The sequence below is a fragment of the Amblyomma americanum genome, chromosome 1 (genome assembly GCF_052857255.1).
Source record: "Amblyomma americanum isolate KBUSLIRL-KWMA chromosome 1, ASM5285725v1, whole genome shotgun sequence".
Classification (NCBI taxonomy): Eukaryota; Metazoa; Arthropoda; class Arachnida; order Ixodida; family Ixodidae; genus Amblyomma; species Amblyomma americanum.
In genome coordinates, this window is record NC_135497.1 from 203,990,571 (window position 1) to 204,018,210 (window position 27,640).

A 27,640-nucleotide genomic window follows, 5' to 3' on the forward strand; every position below is an offset into this window, starting at 1 on the left:
TTGCCATTTTCTTTCTTTTTCCTTACTTTCACGACATATGTCTTGAAAGCAGCTAGTTGTCTGTGTGTAAGCAGGGCGCGGAAGGGGAGAGAAAAAAAGCAGTTTGAAAGGCACCATGTTTTCAGCCGTTCTCACCACCGCTGTTTTGGTGGGTTTGGAAGCCAGGGGAAAATGTTCAGTCATTTTGAGCCTCTCCGTGCAGAAGTACGTCGCTTCGCTGCGAAACAAGCTATAGTCAGTCACGTATTTCAATCGAGGCTAAGTGCAGATTTTGAGCAATGTATTTCAAGATTGTCATGTTTCTGTGCTTAATTTTGTACTCGTGTTTTAAACAAGGAGCGACTGCGGAAAAGGGCAGTTCTGCGGACGAACCGGAGATGGACTTCGAAGCAATTCACCAAAACATCGAACATGTCATGAACCAGCAGATGCCTCACAAAGACAAGGTAAGAAGCAAACGCAGCGTTGGCCCCACAGGCAAAGTAGCGCACATCTTAAAGATGGAAAAACAGCGCAGAAACACAGCACGAAGAAAGAACACGACGGCACAACGCGCTGTGCCGTCGTGTTCTTTCTTCTTCCTGTGTTTCTGCGCTGTTTTTCCGTCTTTGTGCCGTCGTGTTCTTTCTTCGTCCTGCGTTTCTGCGCTGTTTTTCCTTCTTTAAGATGTACTATCAGCAAGAAATGAAACGCGAAGAGCAAAATGAGAAGACCTTAGCTGGAGGGATAGAACTATATAATCAGGGTGATTTCAGTTCGAATGCAAGAACACTGTCATTTAAAAGTGTTAATCAACATCGCTTCTATTTCCTCTCAGGAGCAAAGAATGGTTTTTCTGTGTTGGCATTTCAGTTCTCTTGTTCGCGTTTCATTTGTTTCTGATAGTACCGACTTGCCCAAATAGTACCAACTTGCCCGGTGTTAACATATAGCATACACGCTGATAGGCTTTTGTTGACAGGTTATTCATTCATGCCGGCAAATACATGGCAAGTGAAGTTTTTCTCTTTCTTTTTCTGGGCAACTGAGCAAGTTTCTTGCTGTGAAGCGATTCTTCACCTTTACCACGGTGTATCGGCTCAAGAAAAACGTCTCACGCGTCCCGTCCCAAGTAGCACCGAAACATTACAACAATGTGGCATTTTTGTTTTGGTCCAGTGGAATTTCAAAGTTCCTAATGTCCTTTTTACCAACGCTTGTGTAATGTTACAAATAACCGTTAGGATAACCTTCCCCTAACATTAAGGAAATATTTTCTTCCTCCTCCTCCTCCTTAAACAGCGTAAATGTGACATCAATGTAACATTCTTGAAAATGGTTCAGCCGCCCTGCACGAGCATGTAGGCGCGCAACAGTAAGTAAGCTTCGCAACATCACAACGCTTTGCAAGTACCAACAACGAGGACGACACTTGAGCTCCACAATAGGTACTGTACAAAGCAACTCCTCCGAACGGATAGCATGGAGCCAGACCGTCACTGGAGGGTGGCCCGTGGGTGATACTGGCGAATGGGTAATAAGCAAAGCTTAGCGACAAAATAATGGGGCTGTGCATGCAATCTATGACGGGAGCAGTCAGAGGTTTACAATCGAATTCACTCATAATAACGGCCGCAGTTATAACAACGCTCGCTTACACTAGCGAGGGTGGTGCTGCCGTCAAAATATGCATTCTGGCAATGGGACTGCGGCTCAGAAAGAACGAACAAGCGTAGCGGCATAACTCGGTTACGAACGAAGAGGAGCCGTTAATTCGGCCAGTAGTCGAAAACTCCGCGCAACCGCTAAGCGCGGAGTCTGAAGAGCGCCTCCGAGCCCCCGTGACACCCGCCCTTGAAAATAATGTGGGGACCTAAAAAGGCAACAGTAAAGGCGAGACACTGCCGACAAAACGGCACAGTCTTACCAAATAGTGCCGTCAAAAACGATTGCCTTGAAAGGCGACATCTGCGCTTGTGGAAGGCACCGCATGCTTTCCTGTTGACGTGCTTCTGTACGCAAGGATGAACGGCTGCGACCGGCGGGTCCTTTGTCATCGGCAAGTCTAGCAAATTGTGGTACTTTGGGAGGCATGCTTTCGTACTCTGCAGGTTGAAGACAAAAGCTTGCATAATGCCTCACTTTTTGTTCTCATTCGAGGAGTGTGCACGTGCATAAGTTTCATATGGATAATGAATGATTTTCTCGTCGAGTGGCTTGTTGAGTTCTATTATAACAGCGAAAAAAAAAGGGGGGGAGCTCCTGCTCGTGCTTGACAACTTTGCTGCGCACCACGTAATGCCCCTCTGACTGCGGCGACAATTAATGCTGTCCTCGGCACCGAATGAAAAGTGCAAGATTCAGCCACTGGACATGGGCGTTATTCAGGCGCTCAAGATGTCCTAGCATCGGCGCGCTACGATACAGGTGATAGCATCGTTCCTGTTCGGATAACTTTGGTGGCCGCTGGGACTGGTGGGACTGATGGCGGAATGCATGGTTTATGGGCAAAGAAGCGACTGAATGCGCTGTCGAACCTCCGCGTGACTAGACGCATGTGGATTTGTAATAACGCGTTGTTGATGCACTGAAGGCCGGACATGATTTCGCCTGGGACGGCTTCGTGAGGTGCGGATTATGACGCCGGCACTGAAAGTGATACACTGACGAAGCCATGGTACGCGAAGTACAAGCACTCCGCGGCTGCTAAGAATCTGGTGACGAGGAGGCCTACCTGCCACCGGTTGCCGTGAACGCTTTAGCCGTGATAGGTTAAATCGTGCACTTAAAGCAGCGTGTTGCTTGGCCTCGGCCAAAAACTTATGTACGACTGCACTTTAGAGCTTCTCTTTCGATGAACCCGAGACGCAAACGAACTTTAGTGAGAAACAAAAGCCAGTTTCATCGGTCTTCGTATTTCTAGCTGTCAAATGAAACGTCCACTTACTACGAACCTTGGATACAACGAACGCAATCCGAGCGACCCTTAGGTTTGTTGTAAGTGGGCTTGACTGTAGTTGCAAAGTACTGCTATAGTAGGATACAACTTAAAAAGACAGCAGTTGGTAACACTGACCACGGTCCGCGGCGCCCTGTATTACTCCGCTGACCAATCACAGCAATGAACAAAATCAGCTTTGTAATGGTTGAGTGGATCAAACAAACCAGAGGCATCAAATTTCTTGAGCTTAGAATTTCGTCTCATGGTTAGCTTCTTGTTTGGGTAACAAGAAAAGCTTTTACAACAGCCTACTTTTTGTGACGAAGGAATCCATTCGGCGGTCCTGAATGTGGACGAAGCTTTTAAGTTGGGTCCGACTGTAGTAGTGGCACATGTTTACGGCAAGGAGCAGTCCAAAAAGTGGAACCATGAGCTTGAAATATATTTGTAATGTTGTTTTATAGTTATGATTGAACTAATATAATAATGTTCACAACGTTATATTGAAAATGTTTTATTGGAACGGGCACGTTACACAATGCTTATTATACAGCATATAACGTTATTTGTTAATTTATAACATTATAAGAACATTTAAAAGTGAGCATAAGAATGATGTTTACTTAGAATGTCAAACTAACGTTTTTGATAGGATGATATAACGTTATTTGTTAACTTTTAACATTTATGTAACGTTTCAATCCAACATCTACAGTAAAAGTAACTAACATAACATTGTTATAACATTATTCCGATGTTCGGGGCTACCTGGATGCCGTCCGAGCCGTCTTGATTGTTTGAAACCGACGGAAGTTCACGTACGCCGGCACAGCTGATTCATTAATCATTTATTTTGTCATCCGTATGAGGCTATCACTGCATTTCATATCGCCACACCAACAAATAAAAAGCTGCATAATTATAAAGTCACGGAGCTTCTAAGCGAAGTGGTGCTGTCCCTTTTGCAAATGTGGTCTAAGATATGTACACTCTCAAGGAACTATATACTTCTGCTCAAGCGATGTGGTGTTATTGCCATAGGCTAGGGCCTATAGTCGGATACAACTGAAGAAAGAATGCAGCGGCTTTTCCCCGTCAAAGGGTTCCCTTCCAGCCAATGGCGTCGGCTGATTCCCATGACCCTGGTAGTGCGACAAAGCTGGTAGTGCGACAGGGAGTGGTAGATGAAAGGGGATAATCCCTTCCCTTTATGGTCGGGGATACACCCCTCTCTCTGCATTTTAGCGCCGCTCCCTTCATTGTCGCGCTGGCCGGGTCATGAAAATCGGCCAACGCCATTGGCTGGAGGAGGGTCCTTTGACGGGGAAAAGCCGCTGCGCTCTTGAGTTGTATCCGACTAAAGTGAATTTTACAGGGTATTATTGCACAGATTGCTAGAGTTAAATATAGGAGTGTGATCCAGAGCCTCGTTTCAAAACCTCATACAATGGTCTTTTTTACCTGTGAAGCGTTTAAGCAACTCCAGTGTTTTTTTTTTTTTTCGTCCGCGCATATTAAGCATTATATGACACGACCAGCGGTACTTGTTCGTAAAACGAGGCGCCCTGAATATCAGAAATTAAGCAAAACATGGATGAAAGGGGACAGAATCAACCTTTACTGGTTACAATACGAACTTCGATAAGCCTGTCGACCACATGACTGATTGGGCCAGCTACTCGAATTTGTGCAAGGATGGTAGCAGGGCAAAGTGTTGCAACAAATATGTCATTGCAATAGCATTAGGAACGATCAGAAAATTTGCTTGGATTACGTCAGCGTTTCGTGAGAGTGCAATCCACCATGCAACCACATAGCACCAAGCATAAAAATAATGTTTTAAAATTGTTTTGTGACTTACAATAACGTTATATGTTCAAGTCTTATTTTTATGTTGAATAAATAACGTTAAATGTTGCGTTGTAAACATTAGTTTAACCCTCAGACCAGAAATTTCGCTAATGCTTCTTCTAAATGTTATTGCTATGTTAAAAATTAACGAATACAGTCGAGCCCGCTTACAGCGAACCTCACGGTGACCCGTATATCGTTCGTTGTAGCCGAAATTCGTGGTAAGTAAACCTGCCCTATACTGCAGGCAAAATATACAAACTCACACAAAAGTAGCGTTTATTTATTTAAAAAAGGGCGTTGTGTATGTCAGAATTTCTTAAAATTAAGCGTTATCAAGCCTCTTTCTAAGCTCTCCAGCGCGGTCATGTGCTCCTTGCCGAAACCGTTGCTGCGGACGAGCCGTTTTAGGGACACGATAAATGCAACAGCGATTGAGGCGTTCACGTGGCTGCAGGTGGTAAATCGACATCCACGTCCTCTATGCTCGCACCGCAGCGTATGTGCGCGCGGAACGTACGTACTACGCGCTGCCTGCGCGCGGTAGCAGTGCCGAAGGAGGGGACCGGACGCACGCCACATGATCTGCAAGAAGGCACGCCTCGTCACTCGTATTCAAACCTCTCACATCGCTGGCATTGGTCAATCACCTGCCGTGTGCACTATATAGTTTCGCGTTTGTCGCTGCGCCTGGGTCGGGAATACCACGCGCTTGCTTCCACTTTAGACGCTTAGTTCAGCACGCGCCGATTGACCTTGTAGCCTGTCGGATTGCGCCCGTCCGGCGGTTAACTTTAGGTTAACTGCAGCTTCAACGCCACCTTTTACGCGAGAGCGTAAAGGCCCCGTGTCGCAGAAAAGCCGGTGTCGGTGTTGCCGTAGGCGTGACGGAAAAAATTAAGACCAGTCGATTACAAGAGGCTTCCATAGATGGAGGCAGCCACACCAGCGGCGCATCGGAAGCCCCTGACCAACACCCTCTCAATGCTAAGGCCTCTCCACCGGCCGCGTGACGTCACGCCAAGGGACCGTGCAGGCCCCGCGCTCCGCGATTTCAGCGCGCCGCGCCCGTCTGCACTATTCGGGTACTGCCGTACGTAGCTGCCTTATAAGTGATTCCTTCATTTTCATTTTTGTCGTTGCTGCAGAAAAGAAATTCGCTAGTTTGTGCGCGCCTTAGGCTATCATTTTATCTGCTTTATATATTTTTTTTATTGCAGAACACCTTATTGTCAAGAAAGTTCGAGCTGCTAATACAGTTTTTTATAATAAACAATTTAGCATACGGCCGCCAATTTCGCATTATTGGTCATTATAATAAAAAATTGATTAGTTAATTTCAATTAATCATCTAATTATTAGGTTCTATCACGTACATGATGTCTGCCGTGCGGTAAAATCCATCCGCACAGACCGCACATGCGTATATCTAGTTGTTAAAGTAGAAGTTCGTGAACATTGAAAAAAAAAACACCGTCTACTGCGCATTGTGTTAGTTTTATTCTGTATTGTGTTTTGCTTAAAGCTTTCACACACAGCAATAATGACACTCACAATAATGTTGCGCTGTTGAGTATTTGTACAGCTAATCTGACCCTTACAATAAAAAACGACGAGACACCAGCAATGAAGTGTGCGCAAAGCATTTTTATTGCTTGGGAATAAAACTTACTTCTTCTTAAGCGTTGCTGCTTTCCGGGCTGCGGCCTTCTGCTGCGCATTGTCTTGTATGGCATCATTTCTTAGTTTGCAAAAGTTGTTTAGAACAACGTTGGTTGCAACGCGTACTACCAAGCGCAGGAGAGTTTGTGCAGTGTGGCCATTTTCACATGTCTCAATGTCGTGTTCGTCCAGGAGGGAAATCGTCTGTGAAATCACGACACCACGTTGATTTCTACAGGAGAGAAAATCTTCCGCGGTTGCTCCAAAAGACAACTTCTCTGCAACTAGTTTAGTCATCAGTACCATGTGAACTGTGCATGGCTGGGGAAACTACAGCCCTCCTCTCGACAGGTTAGCTATCATGGCAGTATTTTCCGCTTCGATCTCTCGATTTTCAATCACCAATGTGCTGAAGCAAGCAGAACATGAAAGCTTCTTTAAAGCAGCATGAGCAGCGTATCCTGCAATGTAGACAATAGCATCCATGTCAGAGTGGGCGTGTGTAATATCGTCGTCGCTGACAGCCACAGAAAAGTTGCATGGGACAAGATCCTCACTTACGTCTTCAAACTCTGTTTCCTCGCGTGGAAATGTCAAAAGTTTTTGAAGACGAAGCTTCTTCTCACATTCGTAGAGCTGACGCACGGAAATGTGGTACTGTGATCCTGCCAGCTGGCGGTAACGGCCGAACCGGTCTTCTAGCGCATCCGTCTGAAATTTGCCCAGCAGTACGTACTTGAAGTGAAGTTCTTCTAAGCAGTAGCGCGAGAGTTCTACCAGAGAATAGCATGTCAGTCGCAAAGCACTGTGAGTCTCTTTCGTCAGCGAGCCACTGGTGATGTTTATTCTTGCCCAAGCGTCCAACCAGTCCACAACGCCGCTCAGGAAAGCTAACTGTGTGTCATCAACAGACCTTACAGGGTCTTGCATGCTGTCCCTTAGCCTCTGGCCTTTGCAAGGGGTCTTAACATTGACTATTTGCCACCATGTGAGGATAACGTCAATGAAAAGAGCAGTCGACTCAGCTTGAGGAATCTTGAACGCGGAACCATGTGTCCTGAGGGCATTTGAAACAAACTGATTAATGACGTCGAGAGCGAGCTTTACATTTTGCCGCTCCATTGAGGTTGGATTCACGGCTTTTGCGTTCAGTCTGTAAGCAGCCTTCACAAGCGACGTCTTCTCTGAAGAATAAAGCTGCCGCACAGCTGCGAAAGAAGCAGCTTTCATACGAGGAGGCCCTTCGGGCATTGCTCCACTCAAGTCCATTTCAGGGAAATAGAGGCATGTTCCAGGGTTTTTCTGGTTAATCCAATTGTTCCTAATGCACTTCAAGAGATGCACAGGATCGACCACGTAGAAAAGAGGGCGAGCGTTATCGGCTGGATGGGGATAGACAATGCTCACCTGAGGACTTGTAGCAAATAACGACATCATCTTGCGGTTCAGAGCATTGTTGTCCGTTATCACAGCGATAATTTTGAGCCCCATTTTCTCAACATTAATGATTATGTTCTTAGCATGCTCGTGCAAAATTTCTGCGCTCAGTTTGCTCACAGGTAATATGTGAATGACGTCCTTGTTTGCAGAAAGGAGTGATTGTACCATGAACACATGGGCTGTTGTTGCTGGTTCCGTTGAATGAACCGACGATCCTACTATTGTGCCCCCTTTGTAGTCGAAGTATGGTTTTATGTGGATCTCATCGATCATCAGGGTCACTGTCTTCTCGTGGTCTTTCATTGATTTGACTCGTTCTCGGATGTAGGAGAGACAGTGCGGTTGATTTTGCTCCACAAGAGGGTCAGCTTTGTAATTTGAGCAAACACGGCGCAGTGTGGAAGGATGGGGCAGAATGATTCTTGATGCAGCTCTTGTGAAGTGATATGCGTGAGGAGAAATTGAATTCAAAATACTGGCGAATACCAGCAGCTCTGCGCTATACACATGCTGTTTCGCGAGGAGAAGCTCTATCTGCTCAACCAGAAATTTCAGCAAAGAAGACTGTTCTTTCGTCGTATCACTGTCCTCAATGAGGTCTGCAAGCAGTGAACCGACAAACTGCAATACTTTAGTATGTTTCGACTCTTTCGTCACCTCAGGTATATTATGCAAGCCTATCTCGAGTTCTTCTAGCAGCAAGGACAGGCTGGAGGTGTCGCATACTTGAGCTGGCAGAATCCTGCCTGAAGGAAGCGACAGAAGCTTCACTCCATTCAAGAAAACAGAAAGTGACAGATCAGGGAGAACTACCAAGGCGCATTTCACATTAGGTGAAGGATCATTCTCGATGAGAAGGAACCTAACGCACTGCTCATCGACAGAAACGGTCCAGAATTTCGTGTTGCAGATTCCAGGCAACTTAGATTTGAACTCCTCGTAAGATGAAACTTTGTTTCTTTTCTGTTCAAGCTCATTAGACTGAAGTGACTTCCTCATAGCCTCCTGCAAAGCAGCGTTTTCCCTTCTTGCTTTTTTCGTCTCTGGCGATTCACTCCGTCCAGGCGTTGAGGACAAGTATTTTGGGCAGTTTGGAAAAACAGAAGGCGCAGCATCAATCTTCAACTGTAGCCTGTCACGCTTCACCTCTATTATTTTCCCTGTCAGTTCATCTTGGTGTGACAACGTCGTAATGAAGTCGCCTGCGTGGAAGTGCAGTTCACACACCTGCACGAGAAAATGAAGCAAGGCCATTCGCCATGACTCTCCATTGCCTAAAACACTAAGTAAAAAGAGTCTGAATAGTGAACAGCTTTTACATATTTACACAGCTTTTACACAAGCCTTATGCACATCCACAGAACTAAATGCTTCCTGGACAATTCATACATAAGTGTAAGAAGTGATATCATTGCCTACAAAGACAGCATGCCTTTCCGGGAGCGACAGCTCACAACTAAGATAATTACCAGCGCCTATTAAGCAATATTTCAGAGTCTTACCCTCGAATGCTCTGTAGGTGTGAAATCCTTCCGTGGAATGGCTCGCAACCAGGCTTTTCTTCGTACTTCGTCTCTTGGGAAGCAATAAACACGTACTTTGGGACCATTCTGGTAGTTCCCGCGGCACCCGGGAACACAGCACCGGCCCATGTTTCACGAAGTTGCACTCGCTACACGGCAGGCAATCAGTTTCCCATTCGTGCGCTAGCACAGGTACGCACGCCACACAAGAAACGGCCACACGAAACAGACACAGCCGTGCGAGGAGCGAACGGAAATGCACCCAACGCCAGGCTGAAAGACTCAAGCAGCAGCTAGACGCTCACTGCAAGACTGCGTTCGTGTCTGTGCTTGCCCGGGCAAGCGCGAGCACATCGAGGGAGACAACCGAGCGGAGCGGAGCCGCGCTTGGTGAGCAGCCTGACCGGACACTTGGCGTGACGTAGCGCGTGTGGAAAGGAGGGCCTGGAGAGGCCTGAAGAAAGTATTTAGAGGGTGTTGCCCTGACCCTCGGATTGCGAGTCAAACCCGCTACCTCTATACGCCACGCAGGCACGTTCGTGCGGCTTGGCTAAAGCGGGGCTTTATATGCATGTCGTGTGGTCTTTCACGTAATGATTGTGTCTGTGAAAGAGGAAACAGTGTCCGTGAATGCGTGGGCAAGAGGAAGCGCTGTCGCGTCACATTCTTAAAGGGACTATGCATTAAATTAATTGAGATTACGTAAAGCAGACGACAGATAGGCATTTCATCACTCGTCACCCCAACGCAAGAATTTTTTAAGCTGGCGTCAATAACAACGAAGATATAGGCGATTAAAAATTACGCTCCTCCTCTCCCCCCTCAACTCGTACACGCGGGGCACCAGACAAAAATAAAGAAAACAGCTCTGGGACTGGGCTCCGCCCATGAATAAGTCATCCACTGACGTTCCTTTTGCAACTTCCGGTTGTCACTTCTAGCACCCCAGCAGCAGCGTCGGCGGCGTGACAGCGGCGCGCGTTGGGTTTCTTTGCTTGTCGTCTGTTGTCGTTAGCAGTAATGGACCCGGACCTCGAGGCGCGACTGTTCGCTCTTACGGCCGCGATGGGCATCGAGCCCTATGCGTTCACGCCGTACCGGCTGAACGCCAGCGAAGACAGTAGCGACTCGGCGAGCCACTGCGAGTGGCTCCGGAACTCCCTACAGAAGGAGGCGACAGAGGAAAATTGAAACCACATGCGCGAAGGCAATGTCCTGGCTCACGATTGCCCGAGTGGGTCGTGCGGCGGCACGAGCAGACGATTTTCACGGCCACCGGAACTGTGCTTGTGACGTCGTGGCTGCCGTGGCTCCAGCGAATGAGAGCGTGTGGTGGCCTGGTGACGTCATGGGTGTAGTGACGTATTTATTCACGATTTTAGTTTTAAAATCGGTCAATACGAGCACACCAATCGGACCGCGAATTTTAAAAAAAACATGGTTTTTAAAACTTGATAATAAATTTCCCGCTCAGTTCAGAAGACTCATACTTGGTGTGAATGCTTCTTAGGATCATTTCTAAGCATTGAGAACATTTACAAGCGACTTTTCATTCATTGCATAGTCCCTTTAAAGGCGGAACTTGAGTGTCTCCCAACTTTTTATTCTTTTTTCGGAGGACGGCATGCACTTTCTTTGGGAGGGGTGCACGGTAACTGGAAGACACTCTTCGGTTTTCGCGCTGGCGGGCGGGAAGCGCTCATTTTTCGACTGCGGGGGCGAGGTTACGGCTCCTCTTCGTTCTTTACAACCGAGTGGTGCGGCCACGCATAGCCCTAATATATATTTTGATGGTAGTTCCGCCCAACGTTTTTAAACATAATGGTTCCGTCCTCGTTCGCAACAAGCGAGCGTTCGTTATAACTGCGGCCGTTATAAGTAGACTCGACTGCATACTGCTATATATTGTATCGTAAAGATTAGTTTAACGTTCAACCTAAACATTGCTTTAAAATCGCGTCCTAAATGTCGCTATAATGCTTAGATCATTGGTACAAAACAACATCACAGATATATTTCAAGCAATTGTTTCAGAACTTTTCCCTCTATTCTTGCGAAGTAAAGATCTCCTTCAACTACCAGTAATTTGCAATAAATCTCTTAGATTGTGCCTGCCATAGGCCACATGCACAGCCCCATTCTTTTGCTAAAAAACATCGCTAATTACCATTCACCTCTATCTCTCATGGGATACCCTTCAATAATGGCTATAAAGGGTGACTCACCTAAGGTTTTACACAATTTTTAAATATAGTCTTTTTTATTTAGAAGCACGCTGTTTTCAGCATAGTACTGCCAGCAGTGAAGTACATTGGAATACGGCAAAGAAGTGCTAACTAGCAGGCTAATAAGTAATATCCATATTAGTTTTTTTTTAGGATTTCGAAAATGCGGTTACCCTCGGCGCTGTGGCCCAACAAATTCTGGCCATTTCGACGAGTTACGTGCATTGGAGAGGTTCCTTTGCCTGCAAGCTTCTCGAAAGCGCATGTATTTTGGCGCGATGCAGCCAGAATTTGTTCGGCCACAGTGCCGAGGGTAACCGCTTTTTCGAAATTCTAAAAACTGATATGAATATTACTTAAGTTGGGGTATACACGTCTTTCAATAATTAAGGAGCCTAACAGTAATAGTTAAAGCAATAGTCAATAGTTGTACATACGCGTGGCATTCTGCTGAAGATGCCATTCATATGTACAAATACGAGGCGCCAGCAGGAAAATGAAATAATGAAAAAATATAAAGGAAGAAAGGGAAAACCATCAGCATGAATGGCACAGGGTGATAGTGCACCAAGGTCCTAATCACCATCCATCCAAAAACCTTAGCTCTTTCTTGGTCGAGGTAAGTGATGGCATGCCTACACACCCCTCTCTTGCACTAGCTATATTATCCGCTTAGATTATCTAACACACTGATATTAGTGTCGAGCAACACTCCCGCTTCTTTTGAACGCAGGCACGCATGGCATATATATTATGACGACGTGTAGATTCTACTCCGCATTTAGGGCAGTGCAAGCTATGCTGGCCCCGGTTACCGCCATTTATATTCTTGTTGCGCTCTTTTAGTCTGATATTTATGCATCTGCCTGTCTGTCCAATTTATTCGCGTCCGCAAGACAACGGCACGCGATATACGGCACCCGCATCGTAAGTGACAAAACGATTTTAGTGTCGAATCATGCACGATTTTTCTCTTTGCTCTTGCAGGAGTTTGTTTCCTTGCGAAGAATTGATAGTTTTAGCGGAGCCGAAAATAGAACATCAACGCCTACGCGTTTTCCAGTCTCCTTCAGGCTGTGGGAAGCCTGGTGGATATACGGAAAAACAGCCATTTTCTTGCGTGCATTCAGACCTGTAAAATGTTTGATCTCAAACTGCCAGACATTTTTCATTTTTTTGAAACAAGCCCTCTTTTTGACTGTCTGTGTAAATAATGTATATAGTATATTTATTTTGCATTTATAGTGTTCACTTTTAATGTTTTTATGCAGTGTATATCTATTTTATGTAGTGTACTATTTACCTCCCCCCATGTCTTTCTTCTGTCCCCTCACCTCTTTTATTTCATTTCTCCCACCTGCCTGCTATCCTTCTTTCCGCTGCCCCAGCTCAGGTGCCGCCGCACGTGATGGCAGATGCCGGGGCTAGCAAAATCTTTTACCTTCCTTTTATGGTATTTAAATAAACCACTACCACCACCACCACCACAAGCCCTCGATCGGTCACAGACACCACATAGGGTTCCGGGTATCCCGCGTCAGACAGCCGTCTATTTTGCAGTGCTAGACTTTCTTCGGGCATGTGTTTGCAAGATTTTGTTAGCGTGTTTGTAAAACTGCACTTAACAACGCTTCGCTTCACGGGCTTGGAATGGGTAGATACAGCGGATAATAAAGCTTTTTCTCGCTCCTGGTTCATAACCCAAACATACGTGGTCATTATGAAGCTTAATTCTTAGGTCTAAAAACATTATAAAATTCTTGTCAGGCAGTTCACGGCTCAGCATTAAAGGTGTTGAGTTTCGCTTGAATATGTCAAGCACGTCACCAGCTGTTGATGAAAATCCGCATTGGCGTTGTCAATGATGATTAAAAAGTCTACAAATCTAAAAACATTGAATATGCTTGTTCCTTGGAGACATTTGTCGATCTTCCTGTCATGCATGGCTAAAAACATGTCACTAAGGACAGGGAAAATACATGACCCAATGCAAATTCCGCGTTGTTGCAAGTAAATACCTTTATCGCAAGTGGCAAAATAAGATCCCAGCTACAAATCGAGCAATTCCAAAAAAACCACTAACGGATACTCCACAATGGTTTTAAAAGAGAACGGCCCCAAACCTGTCAGTGGCCTGTTCAACGTACGATAGCAGATTACCTTACGATAAAGAGTGAAAAAGGTCTTTTATATCTGTAGAGAACCTGCGCACGATTCTTAACTAGGAATGAGTCTTCAATTTTAAGCATAATCAACTTATCTTACAGAGAAAGAGCTAAACATTTCTGCCACGTTTCTTTCTCTCAAATAATGACGCAAAGCGGACAGCCATCCTTGTGTGTTTTCGCGGAAAAGAACATATCTAAACAAATTTTTTTCTTGTCCTGGATTTGTTTGACAAGTGTTTGCATTCCTAACCGTTTGCACAGTTTTGTCGCCATTGCCTTAGCTTTTTTAAGACGCAACTGGTCCATTCTTTTGAAATTGATGTTGATAGCTTCGGAAGCTATCAACAAAAACAGTAATAAATAAATATTTACCGAGCCGTAATGAGCATTGCTCGAACCAGTAGAGCAGTAATAACTCTTAGGGTTCAGTTTAACAGAGCGTCGTTGCAATTATGGCAATAACATGTAGTTAACTACCATGTCTTAATGTGTCCCTCAAAATAATCAGTCTAATTAGCAATTTACAAACTACATCATTGGATAGTGATAAGATTTCAATTTGCGGGCATATCGATTACGTACTTCATTCCTTCATGATGATTCGAAGTGCGGACAATTTATGAAAAGCATCTGATCGAGAACTGTGATCACGAAACCTCGGGGAGCCGCCCTTAAATGTCAATATGCATTGCTTCCGCTACTCACCCACAAATAGGGGTATTGAGTCTAAAGCATATCGTGACTGTAAATAACGCGAGTTCCATCCTCTCAGGTCTGCTACGACGTGGTGGGCTGCTTCGACCAGAAGGGCCTGCTAGCGCACATCCAACTGCTGCCCAAGCCTCCCAGCGAGATTGCTACTCGGTTCCAGCTGCACTCGCGCAGTGGCAGCGACGTGCTCGACATCTATGCCACCGGTGGGATGACCTTGTCGCGAGCCTACAGGCCGGGCGCACCGCTCAAGGTCCTGGCGCACGGTCTAGGCGGCAGCGGGAACCTGACTTATCTGCACCAAATGAAGGACGCATTTCTCAGGCTGGTGGGGAAAAGCGCCTGTGCCCATCGCTTATGCTCCACATAGCGTGATTTACCTAGCACCATGGTGATTAGCTACACCTCACCATGACAGTTATTCAGCCTTACTTATTCTTCATCTGAATACACGGTAATACACACAACAAAAGAAAAAGCACCGATATCTATATGTGCGGCATCTAAAGGGAAAAGTTGAACTGCGTAGTAGCTAATAGAGTAGTAAGTGGTTTTTACTAAATTAATAATAAAAAAGGAAGGAAAAGTAGCTAATGGAAGCATAATTTTTTTCTGGAGTACATAAAATATTGCGCCAAAAACTTGAAGGATGCAAAATTTTGCAATTTTGATAACTTCGGCAGTTTCTACAAGAACGGCTCAGATCAAGATTGTACAGACATATAGTTTGGCTTTTCCCTAGACTGCAACAAATTTTATTGGAGTCAGTTGGCCGAGAGTATGCATATATGTGCAGTAGAACCCGCATTCAGGAAGTAAAATCGGGAAGGGGAAAGAAGAGAAGCTTCCCTATGTAAGTGCGTATTTTTGTTTAGCTATGTAGCGGGAATCGTCGAGCATCAGTTTGAGATCATAAAAGCAACACAGCTTTCTGTCTCCAGCAGCTTGCTACCCTGCTCCTTTCCTCCATATTCGCGATGGGTCTGAACTCTGAGTGCTTATACCTCTACATATCGTTCTTTTTCCGTCCTGTTTCTCTTATTCCTGTTTTCTTTTTCGTTACCTCGAGTACAGAGCTTTTGATTCTCATTCTCCTCTCTAGCTCTCGGCTAGATGCACCTCTCCAAAAAATGCTCACTGCCGGTCGCCATGGTAAGTGTTTGACGTTTGTAAATGCGTGCTGACAAATACGAAGCCAGTGGCAGCGCGAGTTTTTTTAACGAATCTGCACTCGCACGCATGCCTTCTCGGTAGCAGAGAACAATATGGTATAAAATTCGCGCCCCCTACCCCATGTTTATAAGGATTCACTTCTCCACTTTCCCTCCCCACTGCGAGCTCCTATGTCTGCTATGTACCGAAGAAACATATCTCGGTTTCTGCTGCGAAGGCGTTGTAAGTACGTTCACACATGACATGAACTCATGCACCGTATGGTGGGCTTCAATACGCTAGCTGCTTCTGATATACCTGTCGACTCTTGCTGCGGGTGCTATGATTATTGCGGTAAATATTATGCCCTCAACGATGCGGCGCAGATACCAAGGTGGTAAGCGCACGGGAATGGACATTTTCCCTGACCCTTGTCTCGTTGTCAGCGACCTCTTCCTCGAGCCGTCGTCGAATGTGCAGGAGGACGGCAACGTGGTGGTGGTGGACTGGGCTCTGGGTGCTTCGCTGCGGGACTTCGTGCAGGCGTGCGCCAACGCGGAGCTGGTGGGCCGCCAAGTGGCCTTCCTCGTGTCCTCACTAACGCACAACGGACTCGTGCTGCCCTGGAACGTTCACTTGATTGGCTTCAGCCTGGGCGCCCAACTGATGGGCTTCGCTGCCAGGAGGCTGGCACGCACTTACGGCCTCAAGGCCGGGAGGCTTACGGGTACGCAACCGTGCACTCACGAGGAATGAGCACGCTACGTCAGATTGGAGCAAACAAGCCTATAACTAGGAAGGCGTGGGGCCGAAAGAAAATGTTAAGTTGACTGTACAACGGATACTGCTCTGTGGACCGTGCCAACCGAAACTCTTGACAATATATACGTGGATTCAGTACGTTACGTGTGAGATTTCGCTTTGCTTGGAATGGTAGTGTGGAGATAAAGCACGTGGGCCGTACGGTAGAGCACGTAAGATGATATTTGGCTCTGCAGCAAAATTTGGCTGCCATGAAGCTTACGGATAGGAAACGGCAAGTTTAACAAGCATATCGTCGCTAGTAAAGCCTGGCATCAGTACGGCGACCGCTTGATCTGCCGCCTTCAAGCGCGTATATGCTCAAGCGCGTGGCCGGCGCAACAACTAGCGCCGCATAGTGTTGGCCGTCAGGCGGCACCTGCCGATAGCGGACGAATGTACGTACTGCTCACCCCTTTTGCGCGCCGCCGGCTTGCACGTCGCAGCCGTAGTAGATATCTCTGTTGTCGACAGGTGCCGCAGCGGGCCGTGCTGCTCGTGCAGCTTCCAGGCGGTGATGCAGATTCGTCAGAAATTTGGAGCCCACGGTGTTTTGCTTCTTGGCCAAGCCCAGTACTTAAAGTCAGGGGGGCCTCAGACCCCCCCCCCCCCCCCCGTGCTAGAATGTAGGTACTCCATGAATCCGAAGCAAGCAACCATTTTTATTCTTCTTTTGAGTGGTGGTCTAAACATTTATTCTCTATCGTTTTGAAAATTTCGCTGTGAGTTTTAGTAAGAGTCACATGTTTCCTACAACCCGAGACGGATAACAATACCAAGTTGCCAGCTCTACACAAATGGTGGAAGAAAAAGGAAAACCCGTGCCCTCACATCACGGGTCAGTCCAGAGCTGGCCGCTCAGCTCTAAGGCTACACAGCAACAACGAGCACACTAGCAGAGCGTTGGGATCGTTTGTTCCAGGCCTATGACATACACTGAGCAAACAACGTCCTTTAAAAATGATTTTTCAACTTCGCATAAGAACATGTGTATAAGAGGCCGCCAGATGGTTTCTCTCTCTCCCTGTTATTTCCCTCTCTACCTGTGCTCGAATCACTAGATACCCCCCTTCGATGGAGCCAAAATTTAAGCACAGGCTACGTCGTGTGACTCATTTGCATTCCCAGCCTTTCAAATTTCTTGAAGATGAGAGCAACGCTCGTCCTCACCCTCCAAAGGTCAGGACTCCCACGGATGCTACAAGAGCCTTACCACACTGCTTAGATACAAATCACCTTGCTTGGGCTCTAAACTTTTGACAAACGTTGCACGTTCGCGCTACTATGACTACTTATCGGAGAAACTTATTAGAGGACCGACTAATCTTCCATGCATGGTTCCTAAATTCAAACCCATGCCTCCCGCATGCGAAGCAGGTCTTGGCAGCATTATATAGACAGTTCATAAGAGCGCTGCCTAGGCGTGGCCGTACTGCTAGCTGGACTGCTATGGGCACTTGGCGCGAGCATGGTGGAAACTACGCCAACCTGAGCTCTCTGCGCATGTTTGCACAGTACCTGCGCAGCACCGCCTATATTTTAAACTCACGTCGACGAGAATATCGCCGCAAAGAATTGTTTCGTCCTTCAAACAGCGCAGTGGGCATGGCCGAGAACCTAAAAGCACACATGCGGACTTTAAAAAAAATGAAAATTGGTTTTGAGGATAGGAAATGACGCAGTAACTGTCTTACATATCTCGGTGGACACCCGAACCGCGCCGTAAGTGGAGGCGAAACGTAAAGGCACCCGTGTGCTGTGCGATGTCATTGCACGTTAAAGATCCCCAGGTGGTCGAAATTACTCCGCAGCCCTCCTGTACGGCACCTTTTTCTTACTTTCTTCTTTCAGTCCCTCCTTTATCCCTTCCCTTACGGCGCGGTTCAGGCGTCCGCCGAGATGTGAGACAGATACTGCGCCATTTCCTTTCCCCAAGAACCAATTTTCATTTTTTTTTTTACTGACTTCCTGCATGTTTGCAAACAAACGAGGTGGCGCTGCAGTCGATAGCGGGCTCGCGGTAGGCGAGATGCCAGGGAGCGGTCGGTCGTCACGGGGAGGTCTTGGGCGTGGGGTTTCAAGGCTTGTAAGCGCTTTTTCAGTTTCTTCGACTCACAAGAGTGGTCCATGCATTGAACATAGTAATTTTGCTCGACGTCCAAGGGCTCGCTTTGACCTGGTACAGCGTGTGCTGGAAATTATCTCGGCACTGAACATTGTATGGTGAGCATTGTTGGTGGAAAACAGAAAGCGTTGCTGCCACTGATTTCTACCCTAAGAACTCAATAAAATCGCCAGTCTTTGACATACTGCACTAGCCAGCACTACGTTACTTCGAGACAGTAGTGAGAAGAAGCACTGGCATTGTCGCAGCCGAGGAGACGCGCGCTCACCGTCTGCTGACACACCTGCCTTGCGGTACGCTGCCAGCTAGCGCTGCAGTTAATAGCTTAATCCCCAATATCTCGTTACCGTGCTTCACCCGACAGTTTCTGTTACTGAACGAGTCTGTTGCTGAGCATCACAGGTGTTTGGAAGACGCAACGGCTCAAGTCGAAAACTACCACTCGCCTGCGAACTACGTGTGGTGGACACAGCAAAGCGTGTTCGCAATTAATTGTTTCCCCATGCCTTATAGTATCCTTTGTCCGCCACTGTCGTGCGATGACAAAAACGAATACCAAAGAACGCTGCAGCTCGGGCAATTCCTGCCCGAGGATGTTTTCTTGCAAACAAGCTTAGCGGTCACACACGACCTCATGAAGCAGATTATGACACATAATGCAATGAAAAGAGCTAAACGTACTTACGTGGCTTTTTGCACACGTTAAAGAGCGCTGTTCTAAACATGCCAACATGATCGTGCAAGAGTAGCACAACTTAACCATGAATAAAATATAATTATATCGTTCGTGTTAAGAAATAGTCCAAAGCGAATATTAAATGCAATGAACGCTCCCTTATATGTTCGTATGAATTCCACGCACGTTATATATGCTGTGCTATCTTTGGTCGCGAGTGAGCCGGCCGGTGCCCCGTGCACATCAAAACGGCTCCGGGTGATAATTGCGTGCGCGGCTAAATATGTGTTTGTTTTTACTTGCGCTGTTTTAAGCGTACCATGCAGTTGAATAGGCGAGTGAGCGTAACATCTTCCCCGCTGCGAATCCTTTGTAGTCTGGCAGCGTCGATCGAGACCCAGACTGAGTTTTATACGGCGGCCTATTGAGGTATTTATGTGCGAGAAACCTACAGAAGCTTTTTTAAATTTTCCTTTTTATGCTACTGCGCGGATCCCGCACTGACGCAGCTGGTCACTACCTGCTGTTTCTGCAGTGCGCGGGCACGATGCAGCCGGGCCGTTCTGCAGGTATCGATGGCATCTACGGCAGCTTCAGTAGATGGCACAGCCGGACGGAACCTATTTTGCCTACCGTGCGAAGGTCGCTGCTGACATCAGCGCCACCGCATTTTCGCGACGTCGCGGCCTGAAGGAAGCGTATAACGACATCTACCTCATTACTAAAGTTACGAATACTCTTAGGTCAGAGAAGAACCTGGTATACGAGATGTGTCCACTGCCTAGAGTGAAAACTTGTCTCCCTACTCACTTTGCGCCACATTCGCGCTGGCAACGCACTTTTAAGGCTCGTGTTTATGCATATGAAAACGCAAAACCTTAATCGCTATCGAAACTCCCTCAGAATAAGAAAAATGCTCATGGAGGTATAAAAACCAATTTTCACGTCAGTGTACACAAAACCCAACGAACACATCGCGACCTTTTAAAAAAATTAGCCTTCGAAATCATCTTGCATTTGTAAATCACCGAAGCATTTTAAGCTATGAAACCCATTATACTTCAGAAGTGGTGTAAGGCACCAGCAGAAGGCCCCCGAAGCGTGGGCAGCCTAATGAACATGTTAGGGGAGGACCTAAGAATGTAGCTAACAGTTTTACAGCATTCTACAAGGTGCTCAAACAAACTGTTACTTCAGAACATGCAGCGGAACATCCATATGACCTGCAGTGCACCGTTCTTTAGATCCACGTCCAAATAGTATTGTAGGTGTTGGGCTCGAACCCACCGACTTTCTAATGGTTACAAGATTTCCCCCGACCTGGTGCTCGGGTGTTCTAGGGTGAAATGCTGGGAAAAGGGCCTTTGGTCACCTCACCTTGCCTCGATGGAAAATCTATCCTCGAGGGACCAAAATCCGCCTTGTGCAGTAAAGCCCATTGTGGCTCCTTTTATCGGAGTATCTGTTCAAGCCCGCAGTGACGGGATTTGAAGGCGCAGGCTCCTTTCCCAAACCATGCAATCATAGAAAGCCGAACACCAGGCCGGGACATAGCTTCTACCCATTTTGAGAAAACCGGTGGATACCCGGCCGGCAACGGGAGTCGAACCCACCACCTCCAGACGCCGAGGCGGGGCTCAGGCTTGTAGTGCGCGACGAATTCAGCCTATAGAAGCTGCAACCGGAGCTCCTAACTTGCGCTGTGCAGGGTCAGTGCTGGCGTCGACACACAGTTGTTATGGGAACAGGCATGTACGTGCGTGTTTTTTTTTTTTTTAAGGCGAGCATTTTTTAAAACCTCAAGTACTTATGTTCAACAAGTGTTTTCGAAGTTGGGTGCCTTCAACACAAGCATGTTGCTACATTGAAATAAGAAAAAATCAACGAGCCTAATACTACAGCCAACTGTGTATTGCAGATGTAACAAAAAGGTAAAAAATTAGCGCTTTTGGCTTCTATCACCTCGTTTCCTGTTTGTAAACTTTGAGAATTATTTTCGCCGATAACCACCGCTTTTAGCGGTTCCACCGTACAACTAGCCGAAAAACTGTGGGTTTTCAAAAAGAAATGAACGGCGAAAAACCTCAGTCGATTTTTCTCAAAAATAAACGGCGTTCAGTGCACGCCTAGGTGTTGAACCTCGTTATAACGAAGTTGAAGGGACCCGGCGATTACTTCGTTATAGCCATAACATCGTTATGGCCCGTGTTGAAAGATCGAGCTTCCAAGAGGAATCGTCATTCCTTCTTTATATGCATTATTTCATTATTTCGTTATAGACCGTTTCGTTATAATGAGGTTCGACTTGTAACACTTCTGCTCTGATGTAAAGAATGTGCGTGTACATCGATTAGATGACCGCCATTGCAGTGTAGTAAGGTTGTACACTACGCAGCTCTGGATTGCGCCGCGCCACTATTTGAGCCCCGCGGTCTGCACCCCCGCAAGCAGGACGTGCTGTACCTGGACGCAGTGCACACAAGTGCCGGCACCAACCTGCTGATGGGCCACGTGGGGCTGCGAAAACCTTTCGGCCACGTGGACTTCTACCCAAACGGGGGCATCCAGCAGAAGGGCTGCGAGGGAAAAGGTGCGTATGCTTCACTCGAGGGACCTCGGCTCAAGGATGTCGAGCACTCGGATTTCATTGAGTAAGACGCAGAGGCTAGGAAGAATTCCGGGGATGTTTTACGACTTCGGTTCCCTGATCATTTTCCGTTTCTTCTAGCGTTATTCCTTTCCCTTCGAGGCCTAGCAGTGACGTTTGCGCGCCGTTTGTTTATATCTGCTTCCTTTACAACACGGGCGCGGCAGCGCAGAAATTTAAGTGGGGGGTCTGTCTTTTGTGTTCGCTGCGGACATTTTCTGACTACAAAGAATTATTAGATATAAGCTTACCGGCTTAGCGCATCAGTCAGCGAAAGTTGATTTGAATTAGCGACCGAGAGGTGTGGAGTGGCAGGTCTGTTTTGACGTTTTATAGGCGACTGCCCGGTTGGGCTTCTCACAGGCCTGTTTTGGCGTCCATACGCTCACGTGTATACTTGGCCTTCTTCCACTTCTGGTCTTTGGTTCGATCGCGTTCCGGGCACACTCCACGTACCACAGGACCCGCTTGCATAAATCAAATAGTCTAGTTCCCAGTGTTGTCTATTTCGCAGTATAAGCCCTCCGTTGGTTTTGAGGAAGGAAAGGCGCATAACTGCCTTACTGCGTCAATGGACACCTCAATCGCACTTTGAGGTACGTGGCGGTGGTGTCTACCCAACGCGTTACACAGCTGCCGTTGTACCCCCTATATTGCTTCTGCTAAATGAATTGCACAACACTAGTACAGTTTTCGCTGTAAAATTACCACGCCTTTCACAGGAACCTTTGTTTAGAGAGCTGGAAGATGCTGAATGCATGCCATGGGCGGAAACAGCTAATTCATACTTTGTCACAGTGTCTGCCGCGCTTCAAAAATCCGCACTCTACTGCAATTTCTGCTGGAATGCGCGTATCTGTGCAGGCCTGACCTGTTCGCACCAGCGTGCCTACCTCTTCTTCGTGGAGTCGCTGAGCCAGTGGACGCGCTGCCGTTTCAAATCTATCGCTTGGGCCGAGGGATGCCGCTTCTTCAGCGGCAAGCGCTGCGGCCGCGGTCCTACTACGGGACTAGAGTTCGGCCGCATGGGTTACTTCAGCCCGTCGACGAAAGCTCGCGGCGTCCACTACCTGGAGACAAACCCGGAACCGCCCTTCTGCAAGGAGTGAGCAGCAACTCGCGCTGCGATGCTCTGGAAGAGGAAGCGGCGGCGCCTTACACGATGCATACTACGTTTTGGAAGCGAAGAAAAGGGTTTCATGGGAAATAACTCTACCGTACTTCAATAAACAGGCTGCGTCAAATGCATCCAGGACAGCGTGCATTTGTTTGCACATAAAACACAGAACATGTACTCGCGAAAATATGCGGAACGCTCGCGCTACTACTTGCTCCGTGCATATAACAGTCCACCCAGCAATATGGCAAAGCGCAGAAAGCTCTTCTTGAACAGATATTTGAGTTTTTTACGCAAAGGAGCCAGAACCAGTGCTCTTTGGCTTGTTTCGGGCACGTGCACAAGTTCTGGCCTCTAGCCTCATTAGCATGCGCACAGAAAAGCTGATTAAAAGCACAACGCACACCAATGCTGCTAAATCCGTGGTACACTGATGGCGCCATTCTGCATGCGTGAAACGATTTTAAAACAGGAGGCCCAGATTTGTCATTTAAATGCTTTAGACGCCTCCATCGCAACTGCCTTCAGCCATCCGCGTAAAGTACTACTGCGCGCACCTGGCGCGAAAGGTAAGCGGAACCCGGTTCTAAGGCCGCGCTGACGCCCCAGAAGTTCAAAATTCGGGTCTGTGGGACGTTCATGCCCCAATATGGCCCTAAAACGCACACAGAGGCGCAGCGTACCACTTCGTCTTTCCTTCTGGCCTGTTTTTATTCAGGTAAAAATGGACGAAGTGGGTATAGTGTCTGAAGTCAAGGGTCTGACGGAATCACGTCTGGTCGGGATGGTGCAGTACGAATCTGGAAGACACCGACCGAAAGAATGAAGATGGAAAGACGTTTCAGCTCCCGCACGGGTGCCTTGTTCACAATGAGGCAAAACGTAGTAGCGTCGCTTTTTAAATACGGCGCATGAGCGAACCCAGGTATCTTGCGTAGATTGGGGGCAATTTTTCGTCATTCCGATTAAGCGTATGTTGTCGTCTGGATGATCAGTGATTCTAGATAGAGCCACGACTTCTTATCCCATTCTTTTTCGATTGATTTTCTCTTCAACGGCAAACTGTATGGCATGTTCCAAGTTGCTCAGGTGGACAGTAAAATTTGTGCAATGCTTCTTTTTTTTTTCAGGGTACAAAAGCAGTCGTCCACGTATCTCAGGAGAACTTTAGAGGCAGGCGTACGTGAACGTTGCGAGTGCGCGGCCTTCAAATTATTCCATTGTTAAGTTAGCGATTGTTACGTAAATAGATGCACCCACATCTGCTCCGTGAATCTTGTATGGTACATCCTCGAAAGTGGAATACGTGTTCGGCAGACAGAAGCGGAGAAGACGGGTCAGGTTGTCCACATCGATCGGAGTTCTCTCTGGTAGTGTCGGGTCGACCTCGAGGGCAGCGGTACAGACGCTTGTGAAGAGAGATTTTACGTCGAATAAGAACATGACGTCTCCGGTGTCGATTTCCAAGTGCCGAACGTTTCCGATGAAGTCCTGCAGGTGTTTCGTAATGTGTGTAGAGCTCAGAGATGGGCATCCTCACGAGGGCGAGCCCTCATGAGGATTTCACTCGGTGAAGGTGAGGGAGAGAAGATAGGATGAGGTGAGGGTGAGGGAGGGTAAGATACACTGTCTGAGGGCGAGGGTGGTGGCCGGAATCGTGCTCCGGGGTAACGTTTTTTGTCTATGCAGCCCCTTATGAATTCCCATTTTAAAGCTCTGGTTCTTAGGGTGAAGCTTCCCGGTAAAGACGTAGTTTCTGCAGTCTGGAGGTGCACGAGGCGAACATGAAAGGCGGAAAGCCGCACACCTCCGTCGCCGCGATGTACTACACCGCTGACAATGCTATGCCGAAAAAAGTGGTCTTCTAACTCAAAAAGCCTATTTTTAAAATTGTGTAAAGTCTCGGGTGAAACACCCTGTATAGTGCGCTAACAAGGAGGCGCGGGCCTGGCCGTGCGGGTGGCCGCCGGTCCAACGGGAACCGTGGTGCCGCAGTCACCATTTTCATTATCAGCCCCAGGTGTCAGATGGTCAGAGTGTAAACTAAAGCATCTAGAAGTTATGCCTAGTAAGTCTAGCGCAAGAAATGAATCTTCCAGATTGCGCTAATTTCAGTTTTGTAGTTGGCCAAAACTTTTGCGTGCTATTTATACAAATGCCTATATTTACAGCTTCCTGTAGAAGTTGGTTGTTAGAATGACTTTGTTAAACCAAGTGCTAATATGGACCCCGGCACTCATCTCTTCCTACACCTTGGAAGTACGGCGATGAGACAGAATGAAGCGTTGGATCTGTGCCCCCAGATCAAGGGCAAAAGGGTGCTTGATAAATAGCGTTGGCTTTCGGGTTAAATGCATTGAAGCTGTTATTATCTGCGGTGGTCTTCGGATTGAATAGGCTGGCAAGTGGATGAAATGTTTGGTACTTGATATAAATAGTGTGGCGTACTAGCTAATTAAACTGATCGGCGTCCAAAATATTTTAGTTAGCTCTTGCATTAAATTACGTATAAAACCTGTAGCGCCCTTATGGTGTTTTCCGAGGACAGTTAAACCGCACCGCTGGGAGACAAGAAGGCTACGCACACGTAATTTTCGACAAACGACGAGAGACAAGAGGAAGCTACATTAACAATTTTTTAATTCATGATTCAAAAAAAGGTTTACAGAAAACTACAGGAAAAATGGGGGGACAAAACTCACGAAAATTGAAGACATCATCGCACGTGTGCGATTTCCACGCAATCAATAAAAAAATGCAGGTTAAACCCTTCTATCTATGCATTCGATCTCATTCATGCTGTCTAGTAATGAATAATGAATGAATGTTTAGTAATATATAGCTTTGTGAAAACACAGCAGAAGGTACAAGATGCTTCGTATTTTTTGATGCCACTCGTTGTCCTGTGCCTTTCACTATGTTTTTAAAATTCAGTACCAACTAGCCCGTCAGCTTGCTCTTGTCGTACCGAGCCATGAACATTTCGAGAATTTGGCGTTCTCCTTTTCTCTTCGTGCGCGCTATCACTCGTGTATCAGTAACTGTGCATAAAAGTGTAGCTTTTGTGCGCAGTTATCGATGCAGCAGTTAGATTTCCATAGCGAGATGACTTGTTAGATTAATTGTGTTGTATTGGATTTAATGGCGTATAAGTATCTAAGGCTATCATGTGCGAAGCTCAAGGATTGTTGTGAAGCATGTTTATGCTCCCTTTGACATGCTATCATATATATATCAAACATCTGGTATATATATATATATATATATATATATATATATATATATATATATATATATATATATATATATATATATATATATTAAAGGAAATGAGGGGCCCGTTTGACAAATTTATGAAGGAGCCAACAGTCACCGAAACCAAGGTGCATAGGGGAACGTTAATTTTTTTTTTTTTTTGAATGTGTTATGCTTATCAGTAGGATAATAATTCTTAGATTAATAAATTGCTTAAAGAAAATTACTTATAAAGCAGCAGAAAAAACAACCATGCCGCCGGTGGGATCCGAACCCACGACCTCCGAATATCGCGTCCGGTGCTCTTACCAACTGAGCTACGGTGACGGCTGTCCAATCTGCTGCTCTCGTGGGTATTTATGTTTACTGGGTGTAAGCGAGCCTTGAGAGTGTTCACCAGCGCCACCCTCGACCATAGCGGCGGACGTAGCACGTCCTGTAATACCGCGAGCGTGACGTAGAACGTCATCTAACGGCGAGGGCGGAAACTGTGCGAGAGCCCTCTTATGCTACCTTTGGCATTAAGACTGCCAGAACCGAGACCCTCGTTAAGCTATCAGCATACAAGTTAAAGGAAATGAGGGGCCCGTTTGACAAATTTATGAAGGAGCCAACAGTCACCGAAACCAAGGTGCATAGGGGAACGTTAATTTTTTTTTTTTGAATGTGTTATGCTTATCAGTAGGATAATAATTCTTAGATTAATAAATTGCTTAAAGAAAATTACTTATAAAGCAGCAGAAAAAACAACCATGCCGCCGGTGGGATCCGAACCCACGACCTCCGAATATCGCGTCCGGTGCTCTTACCAACTGAGCTACGGTGACGGCTGTCCAATCTGCTGCTCTCGTGGGTATTTATGTTTACTGGGTGTAAGCGAGCCTTGAGAGTGTTCACCAGCGCCACCCTCGACCATAGCGGCGGACGTAGCACGTCCTGTAATACCGCGAGCGTGACGTAGAACGTCATCTAACGGCGAGGGCGGAAACTGTGCGAGAGCCCTCTTATGCTACCTTTGGCATTAAGACTGCCAGAACCGAGACCCTCGTTAAGCTATCAGCATACAAGTTAAAGGAAATGAGGGGCCCGTTTGACAAATTTATGAAGGAGCCAACAGTCACCGAAACCAAGGTGCATAGGGGAACGTTAATTTTTTTTTTTTTGAATGTGTTATGCTTATCAGTAGGATAATAATTCTTAGATTAATAAATTGCTTAAAGAAAATTACTTATAAAGCAGCAGAAAAAACAACCATGCCGCCGGTGGGATCCGAACCCACGACCTCCGAATATCGCGTCCGGTGCTCTTACCAACTGAGCTACGGTGACGGCTGTCCAATCTGCTGCTCTCGTGGGTATTTATGTTTA

At 46.7% G+C, this 27,640-nt stretch overlaps 1 protein-coding gene across 1 annotated transcript; it reads left to right on the forward strand.

Moving 5' to 3' along the window:
• On the forward strand, positions 1-23,054 carry LOC144094728 (pancreatic triacylglycerol lipase-like). Its single transcript, XM_077628640.1, has 5 exons — positions 1-446; positions 14,562-14,828; positions 16,133-16,379; positions 21,650-21,844; positions 22,766-23,054. Exons 1-5 carry the CDS (start codon positions 279-281, stop codon positions 23,008-23,010), a joined length of 1,122 nt encoding a protein of 373 aa, XP_077484766.1. The 5' UTR covers positions 1-278; the 3' UTR covers positions 23,011-23,054.
• The last annotated feature ends 4,586 nt before the right edge of the window (positions 23,055-27,640 follow it).

What these genes read in the sequence shown, in the direction of transcription:
- LOC144094728 (XM_077628640.1), top strand. Translation starts at nt 279, where the DNA reads ATGTATTTCAAGATTGTCATGTTTCTGTGCTTAATTTTGTACTCGTGT. An exon ending in AGATGCCTCACAAAGACAAG is followed by an intron (nt 447 to 14,561) that starts GTAAGAAGCAAA and finishes CCATCCTCTCAG; the next exon opens with GTCTGCTACGACGTGGTGGG. An exon ending in AGGACGCATTTCTCAGGCTG is followed by an intron (nt 14,829 to 16,132) that starts GTGGGGAAAAGC and finishes TCGAATGTGCAG; the next exon opens with GAGGACGGCAACGTGGTGGT.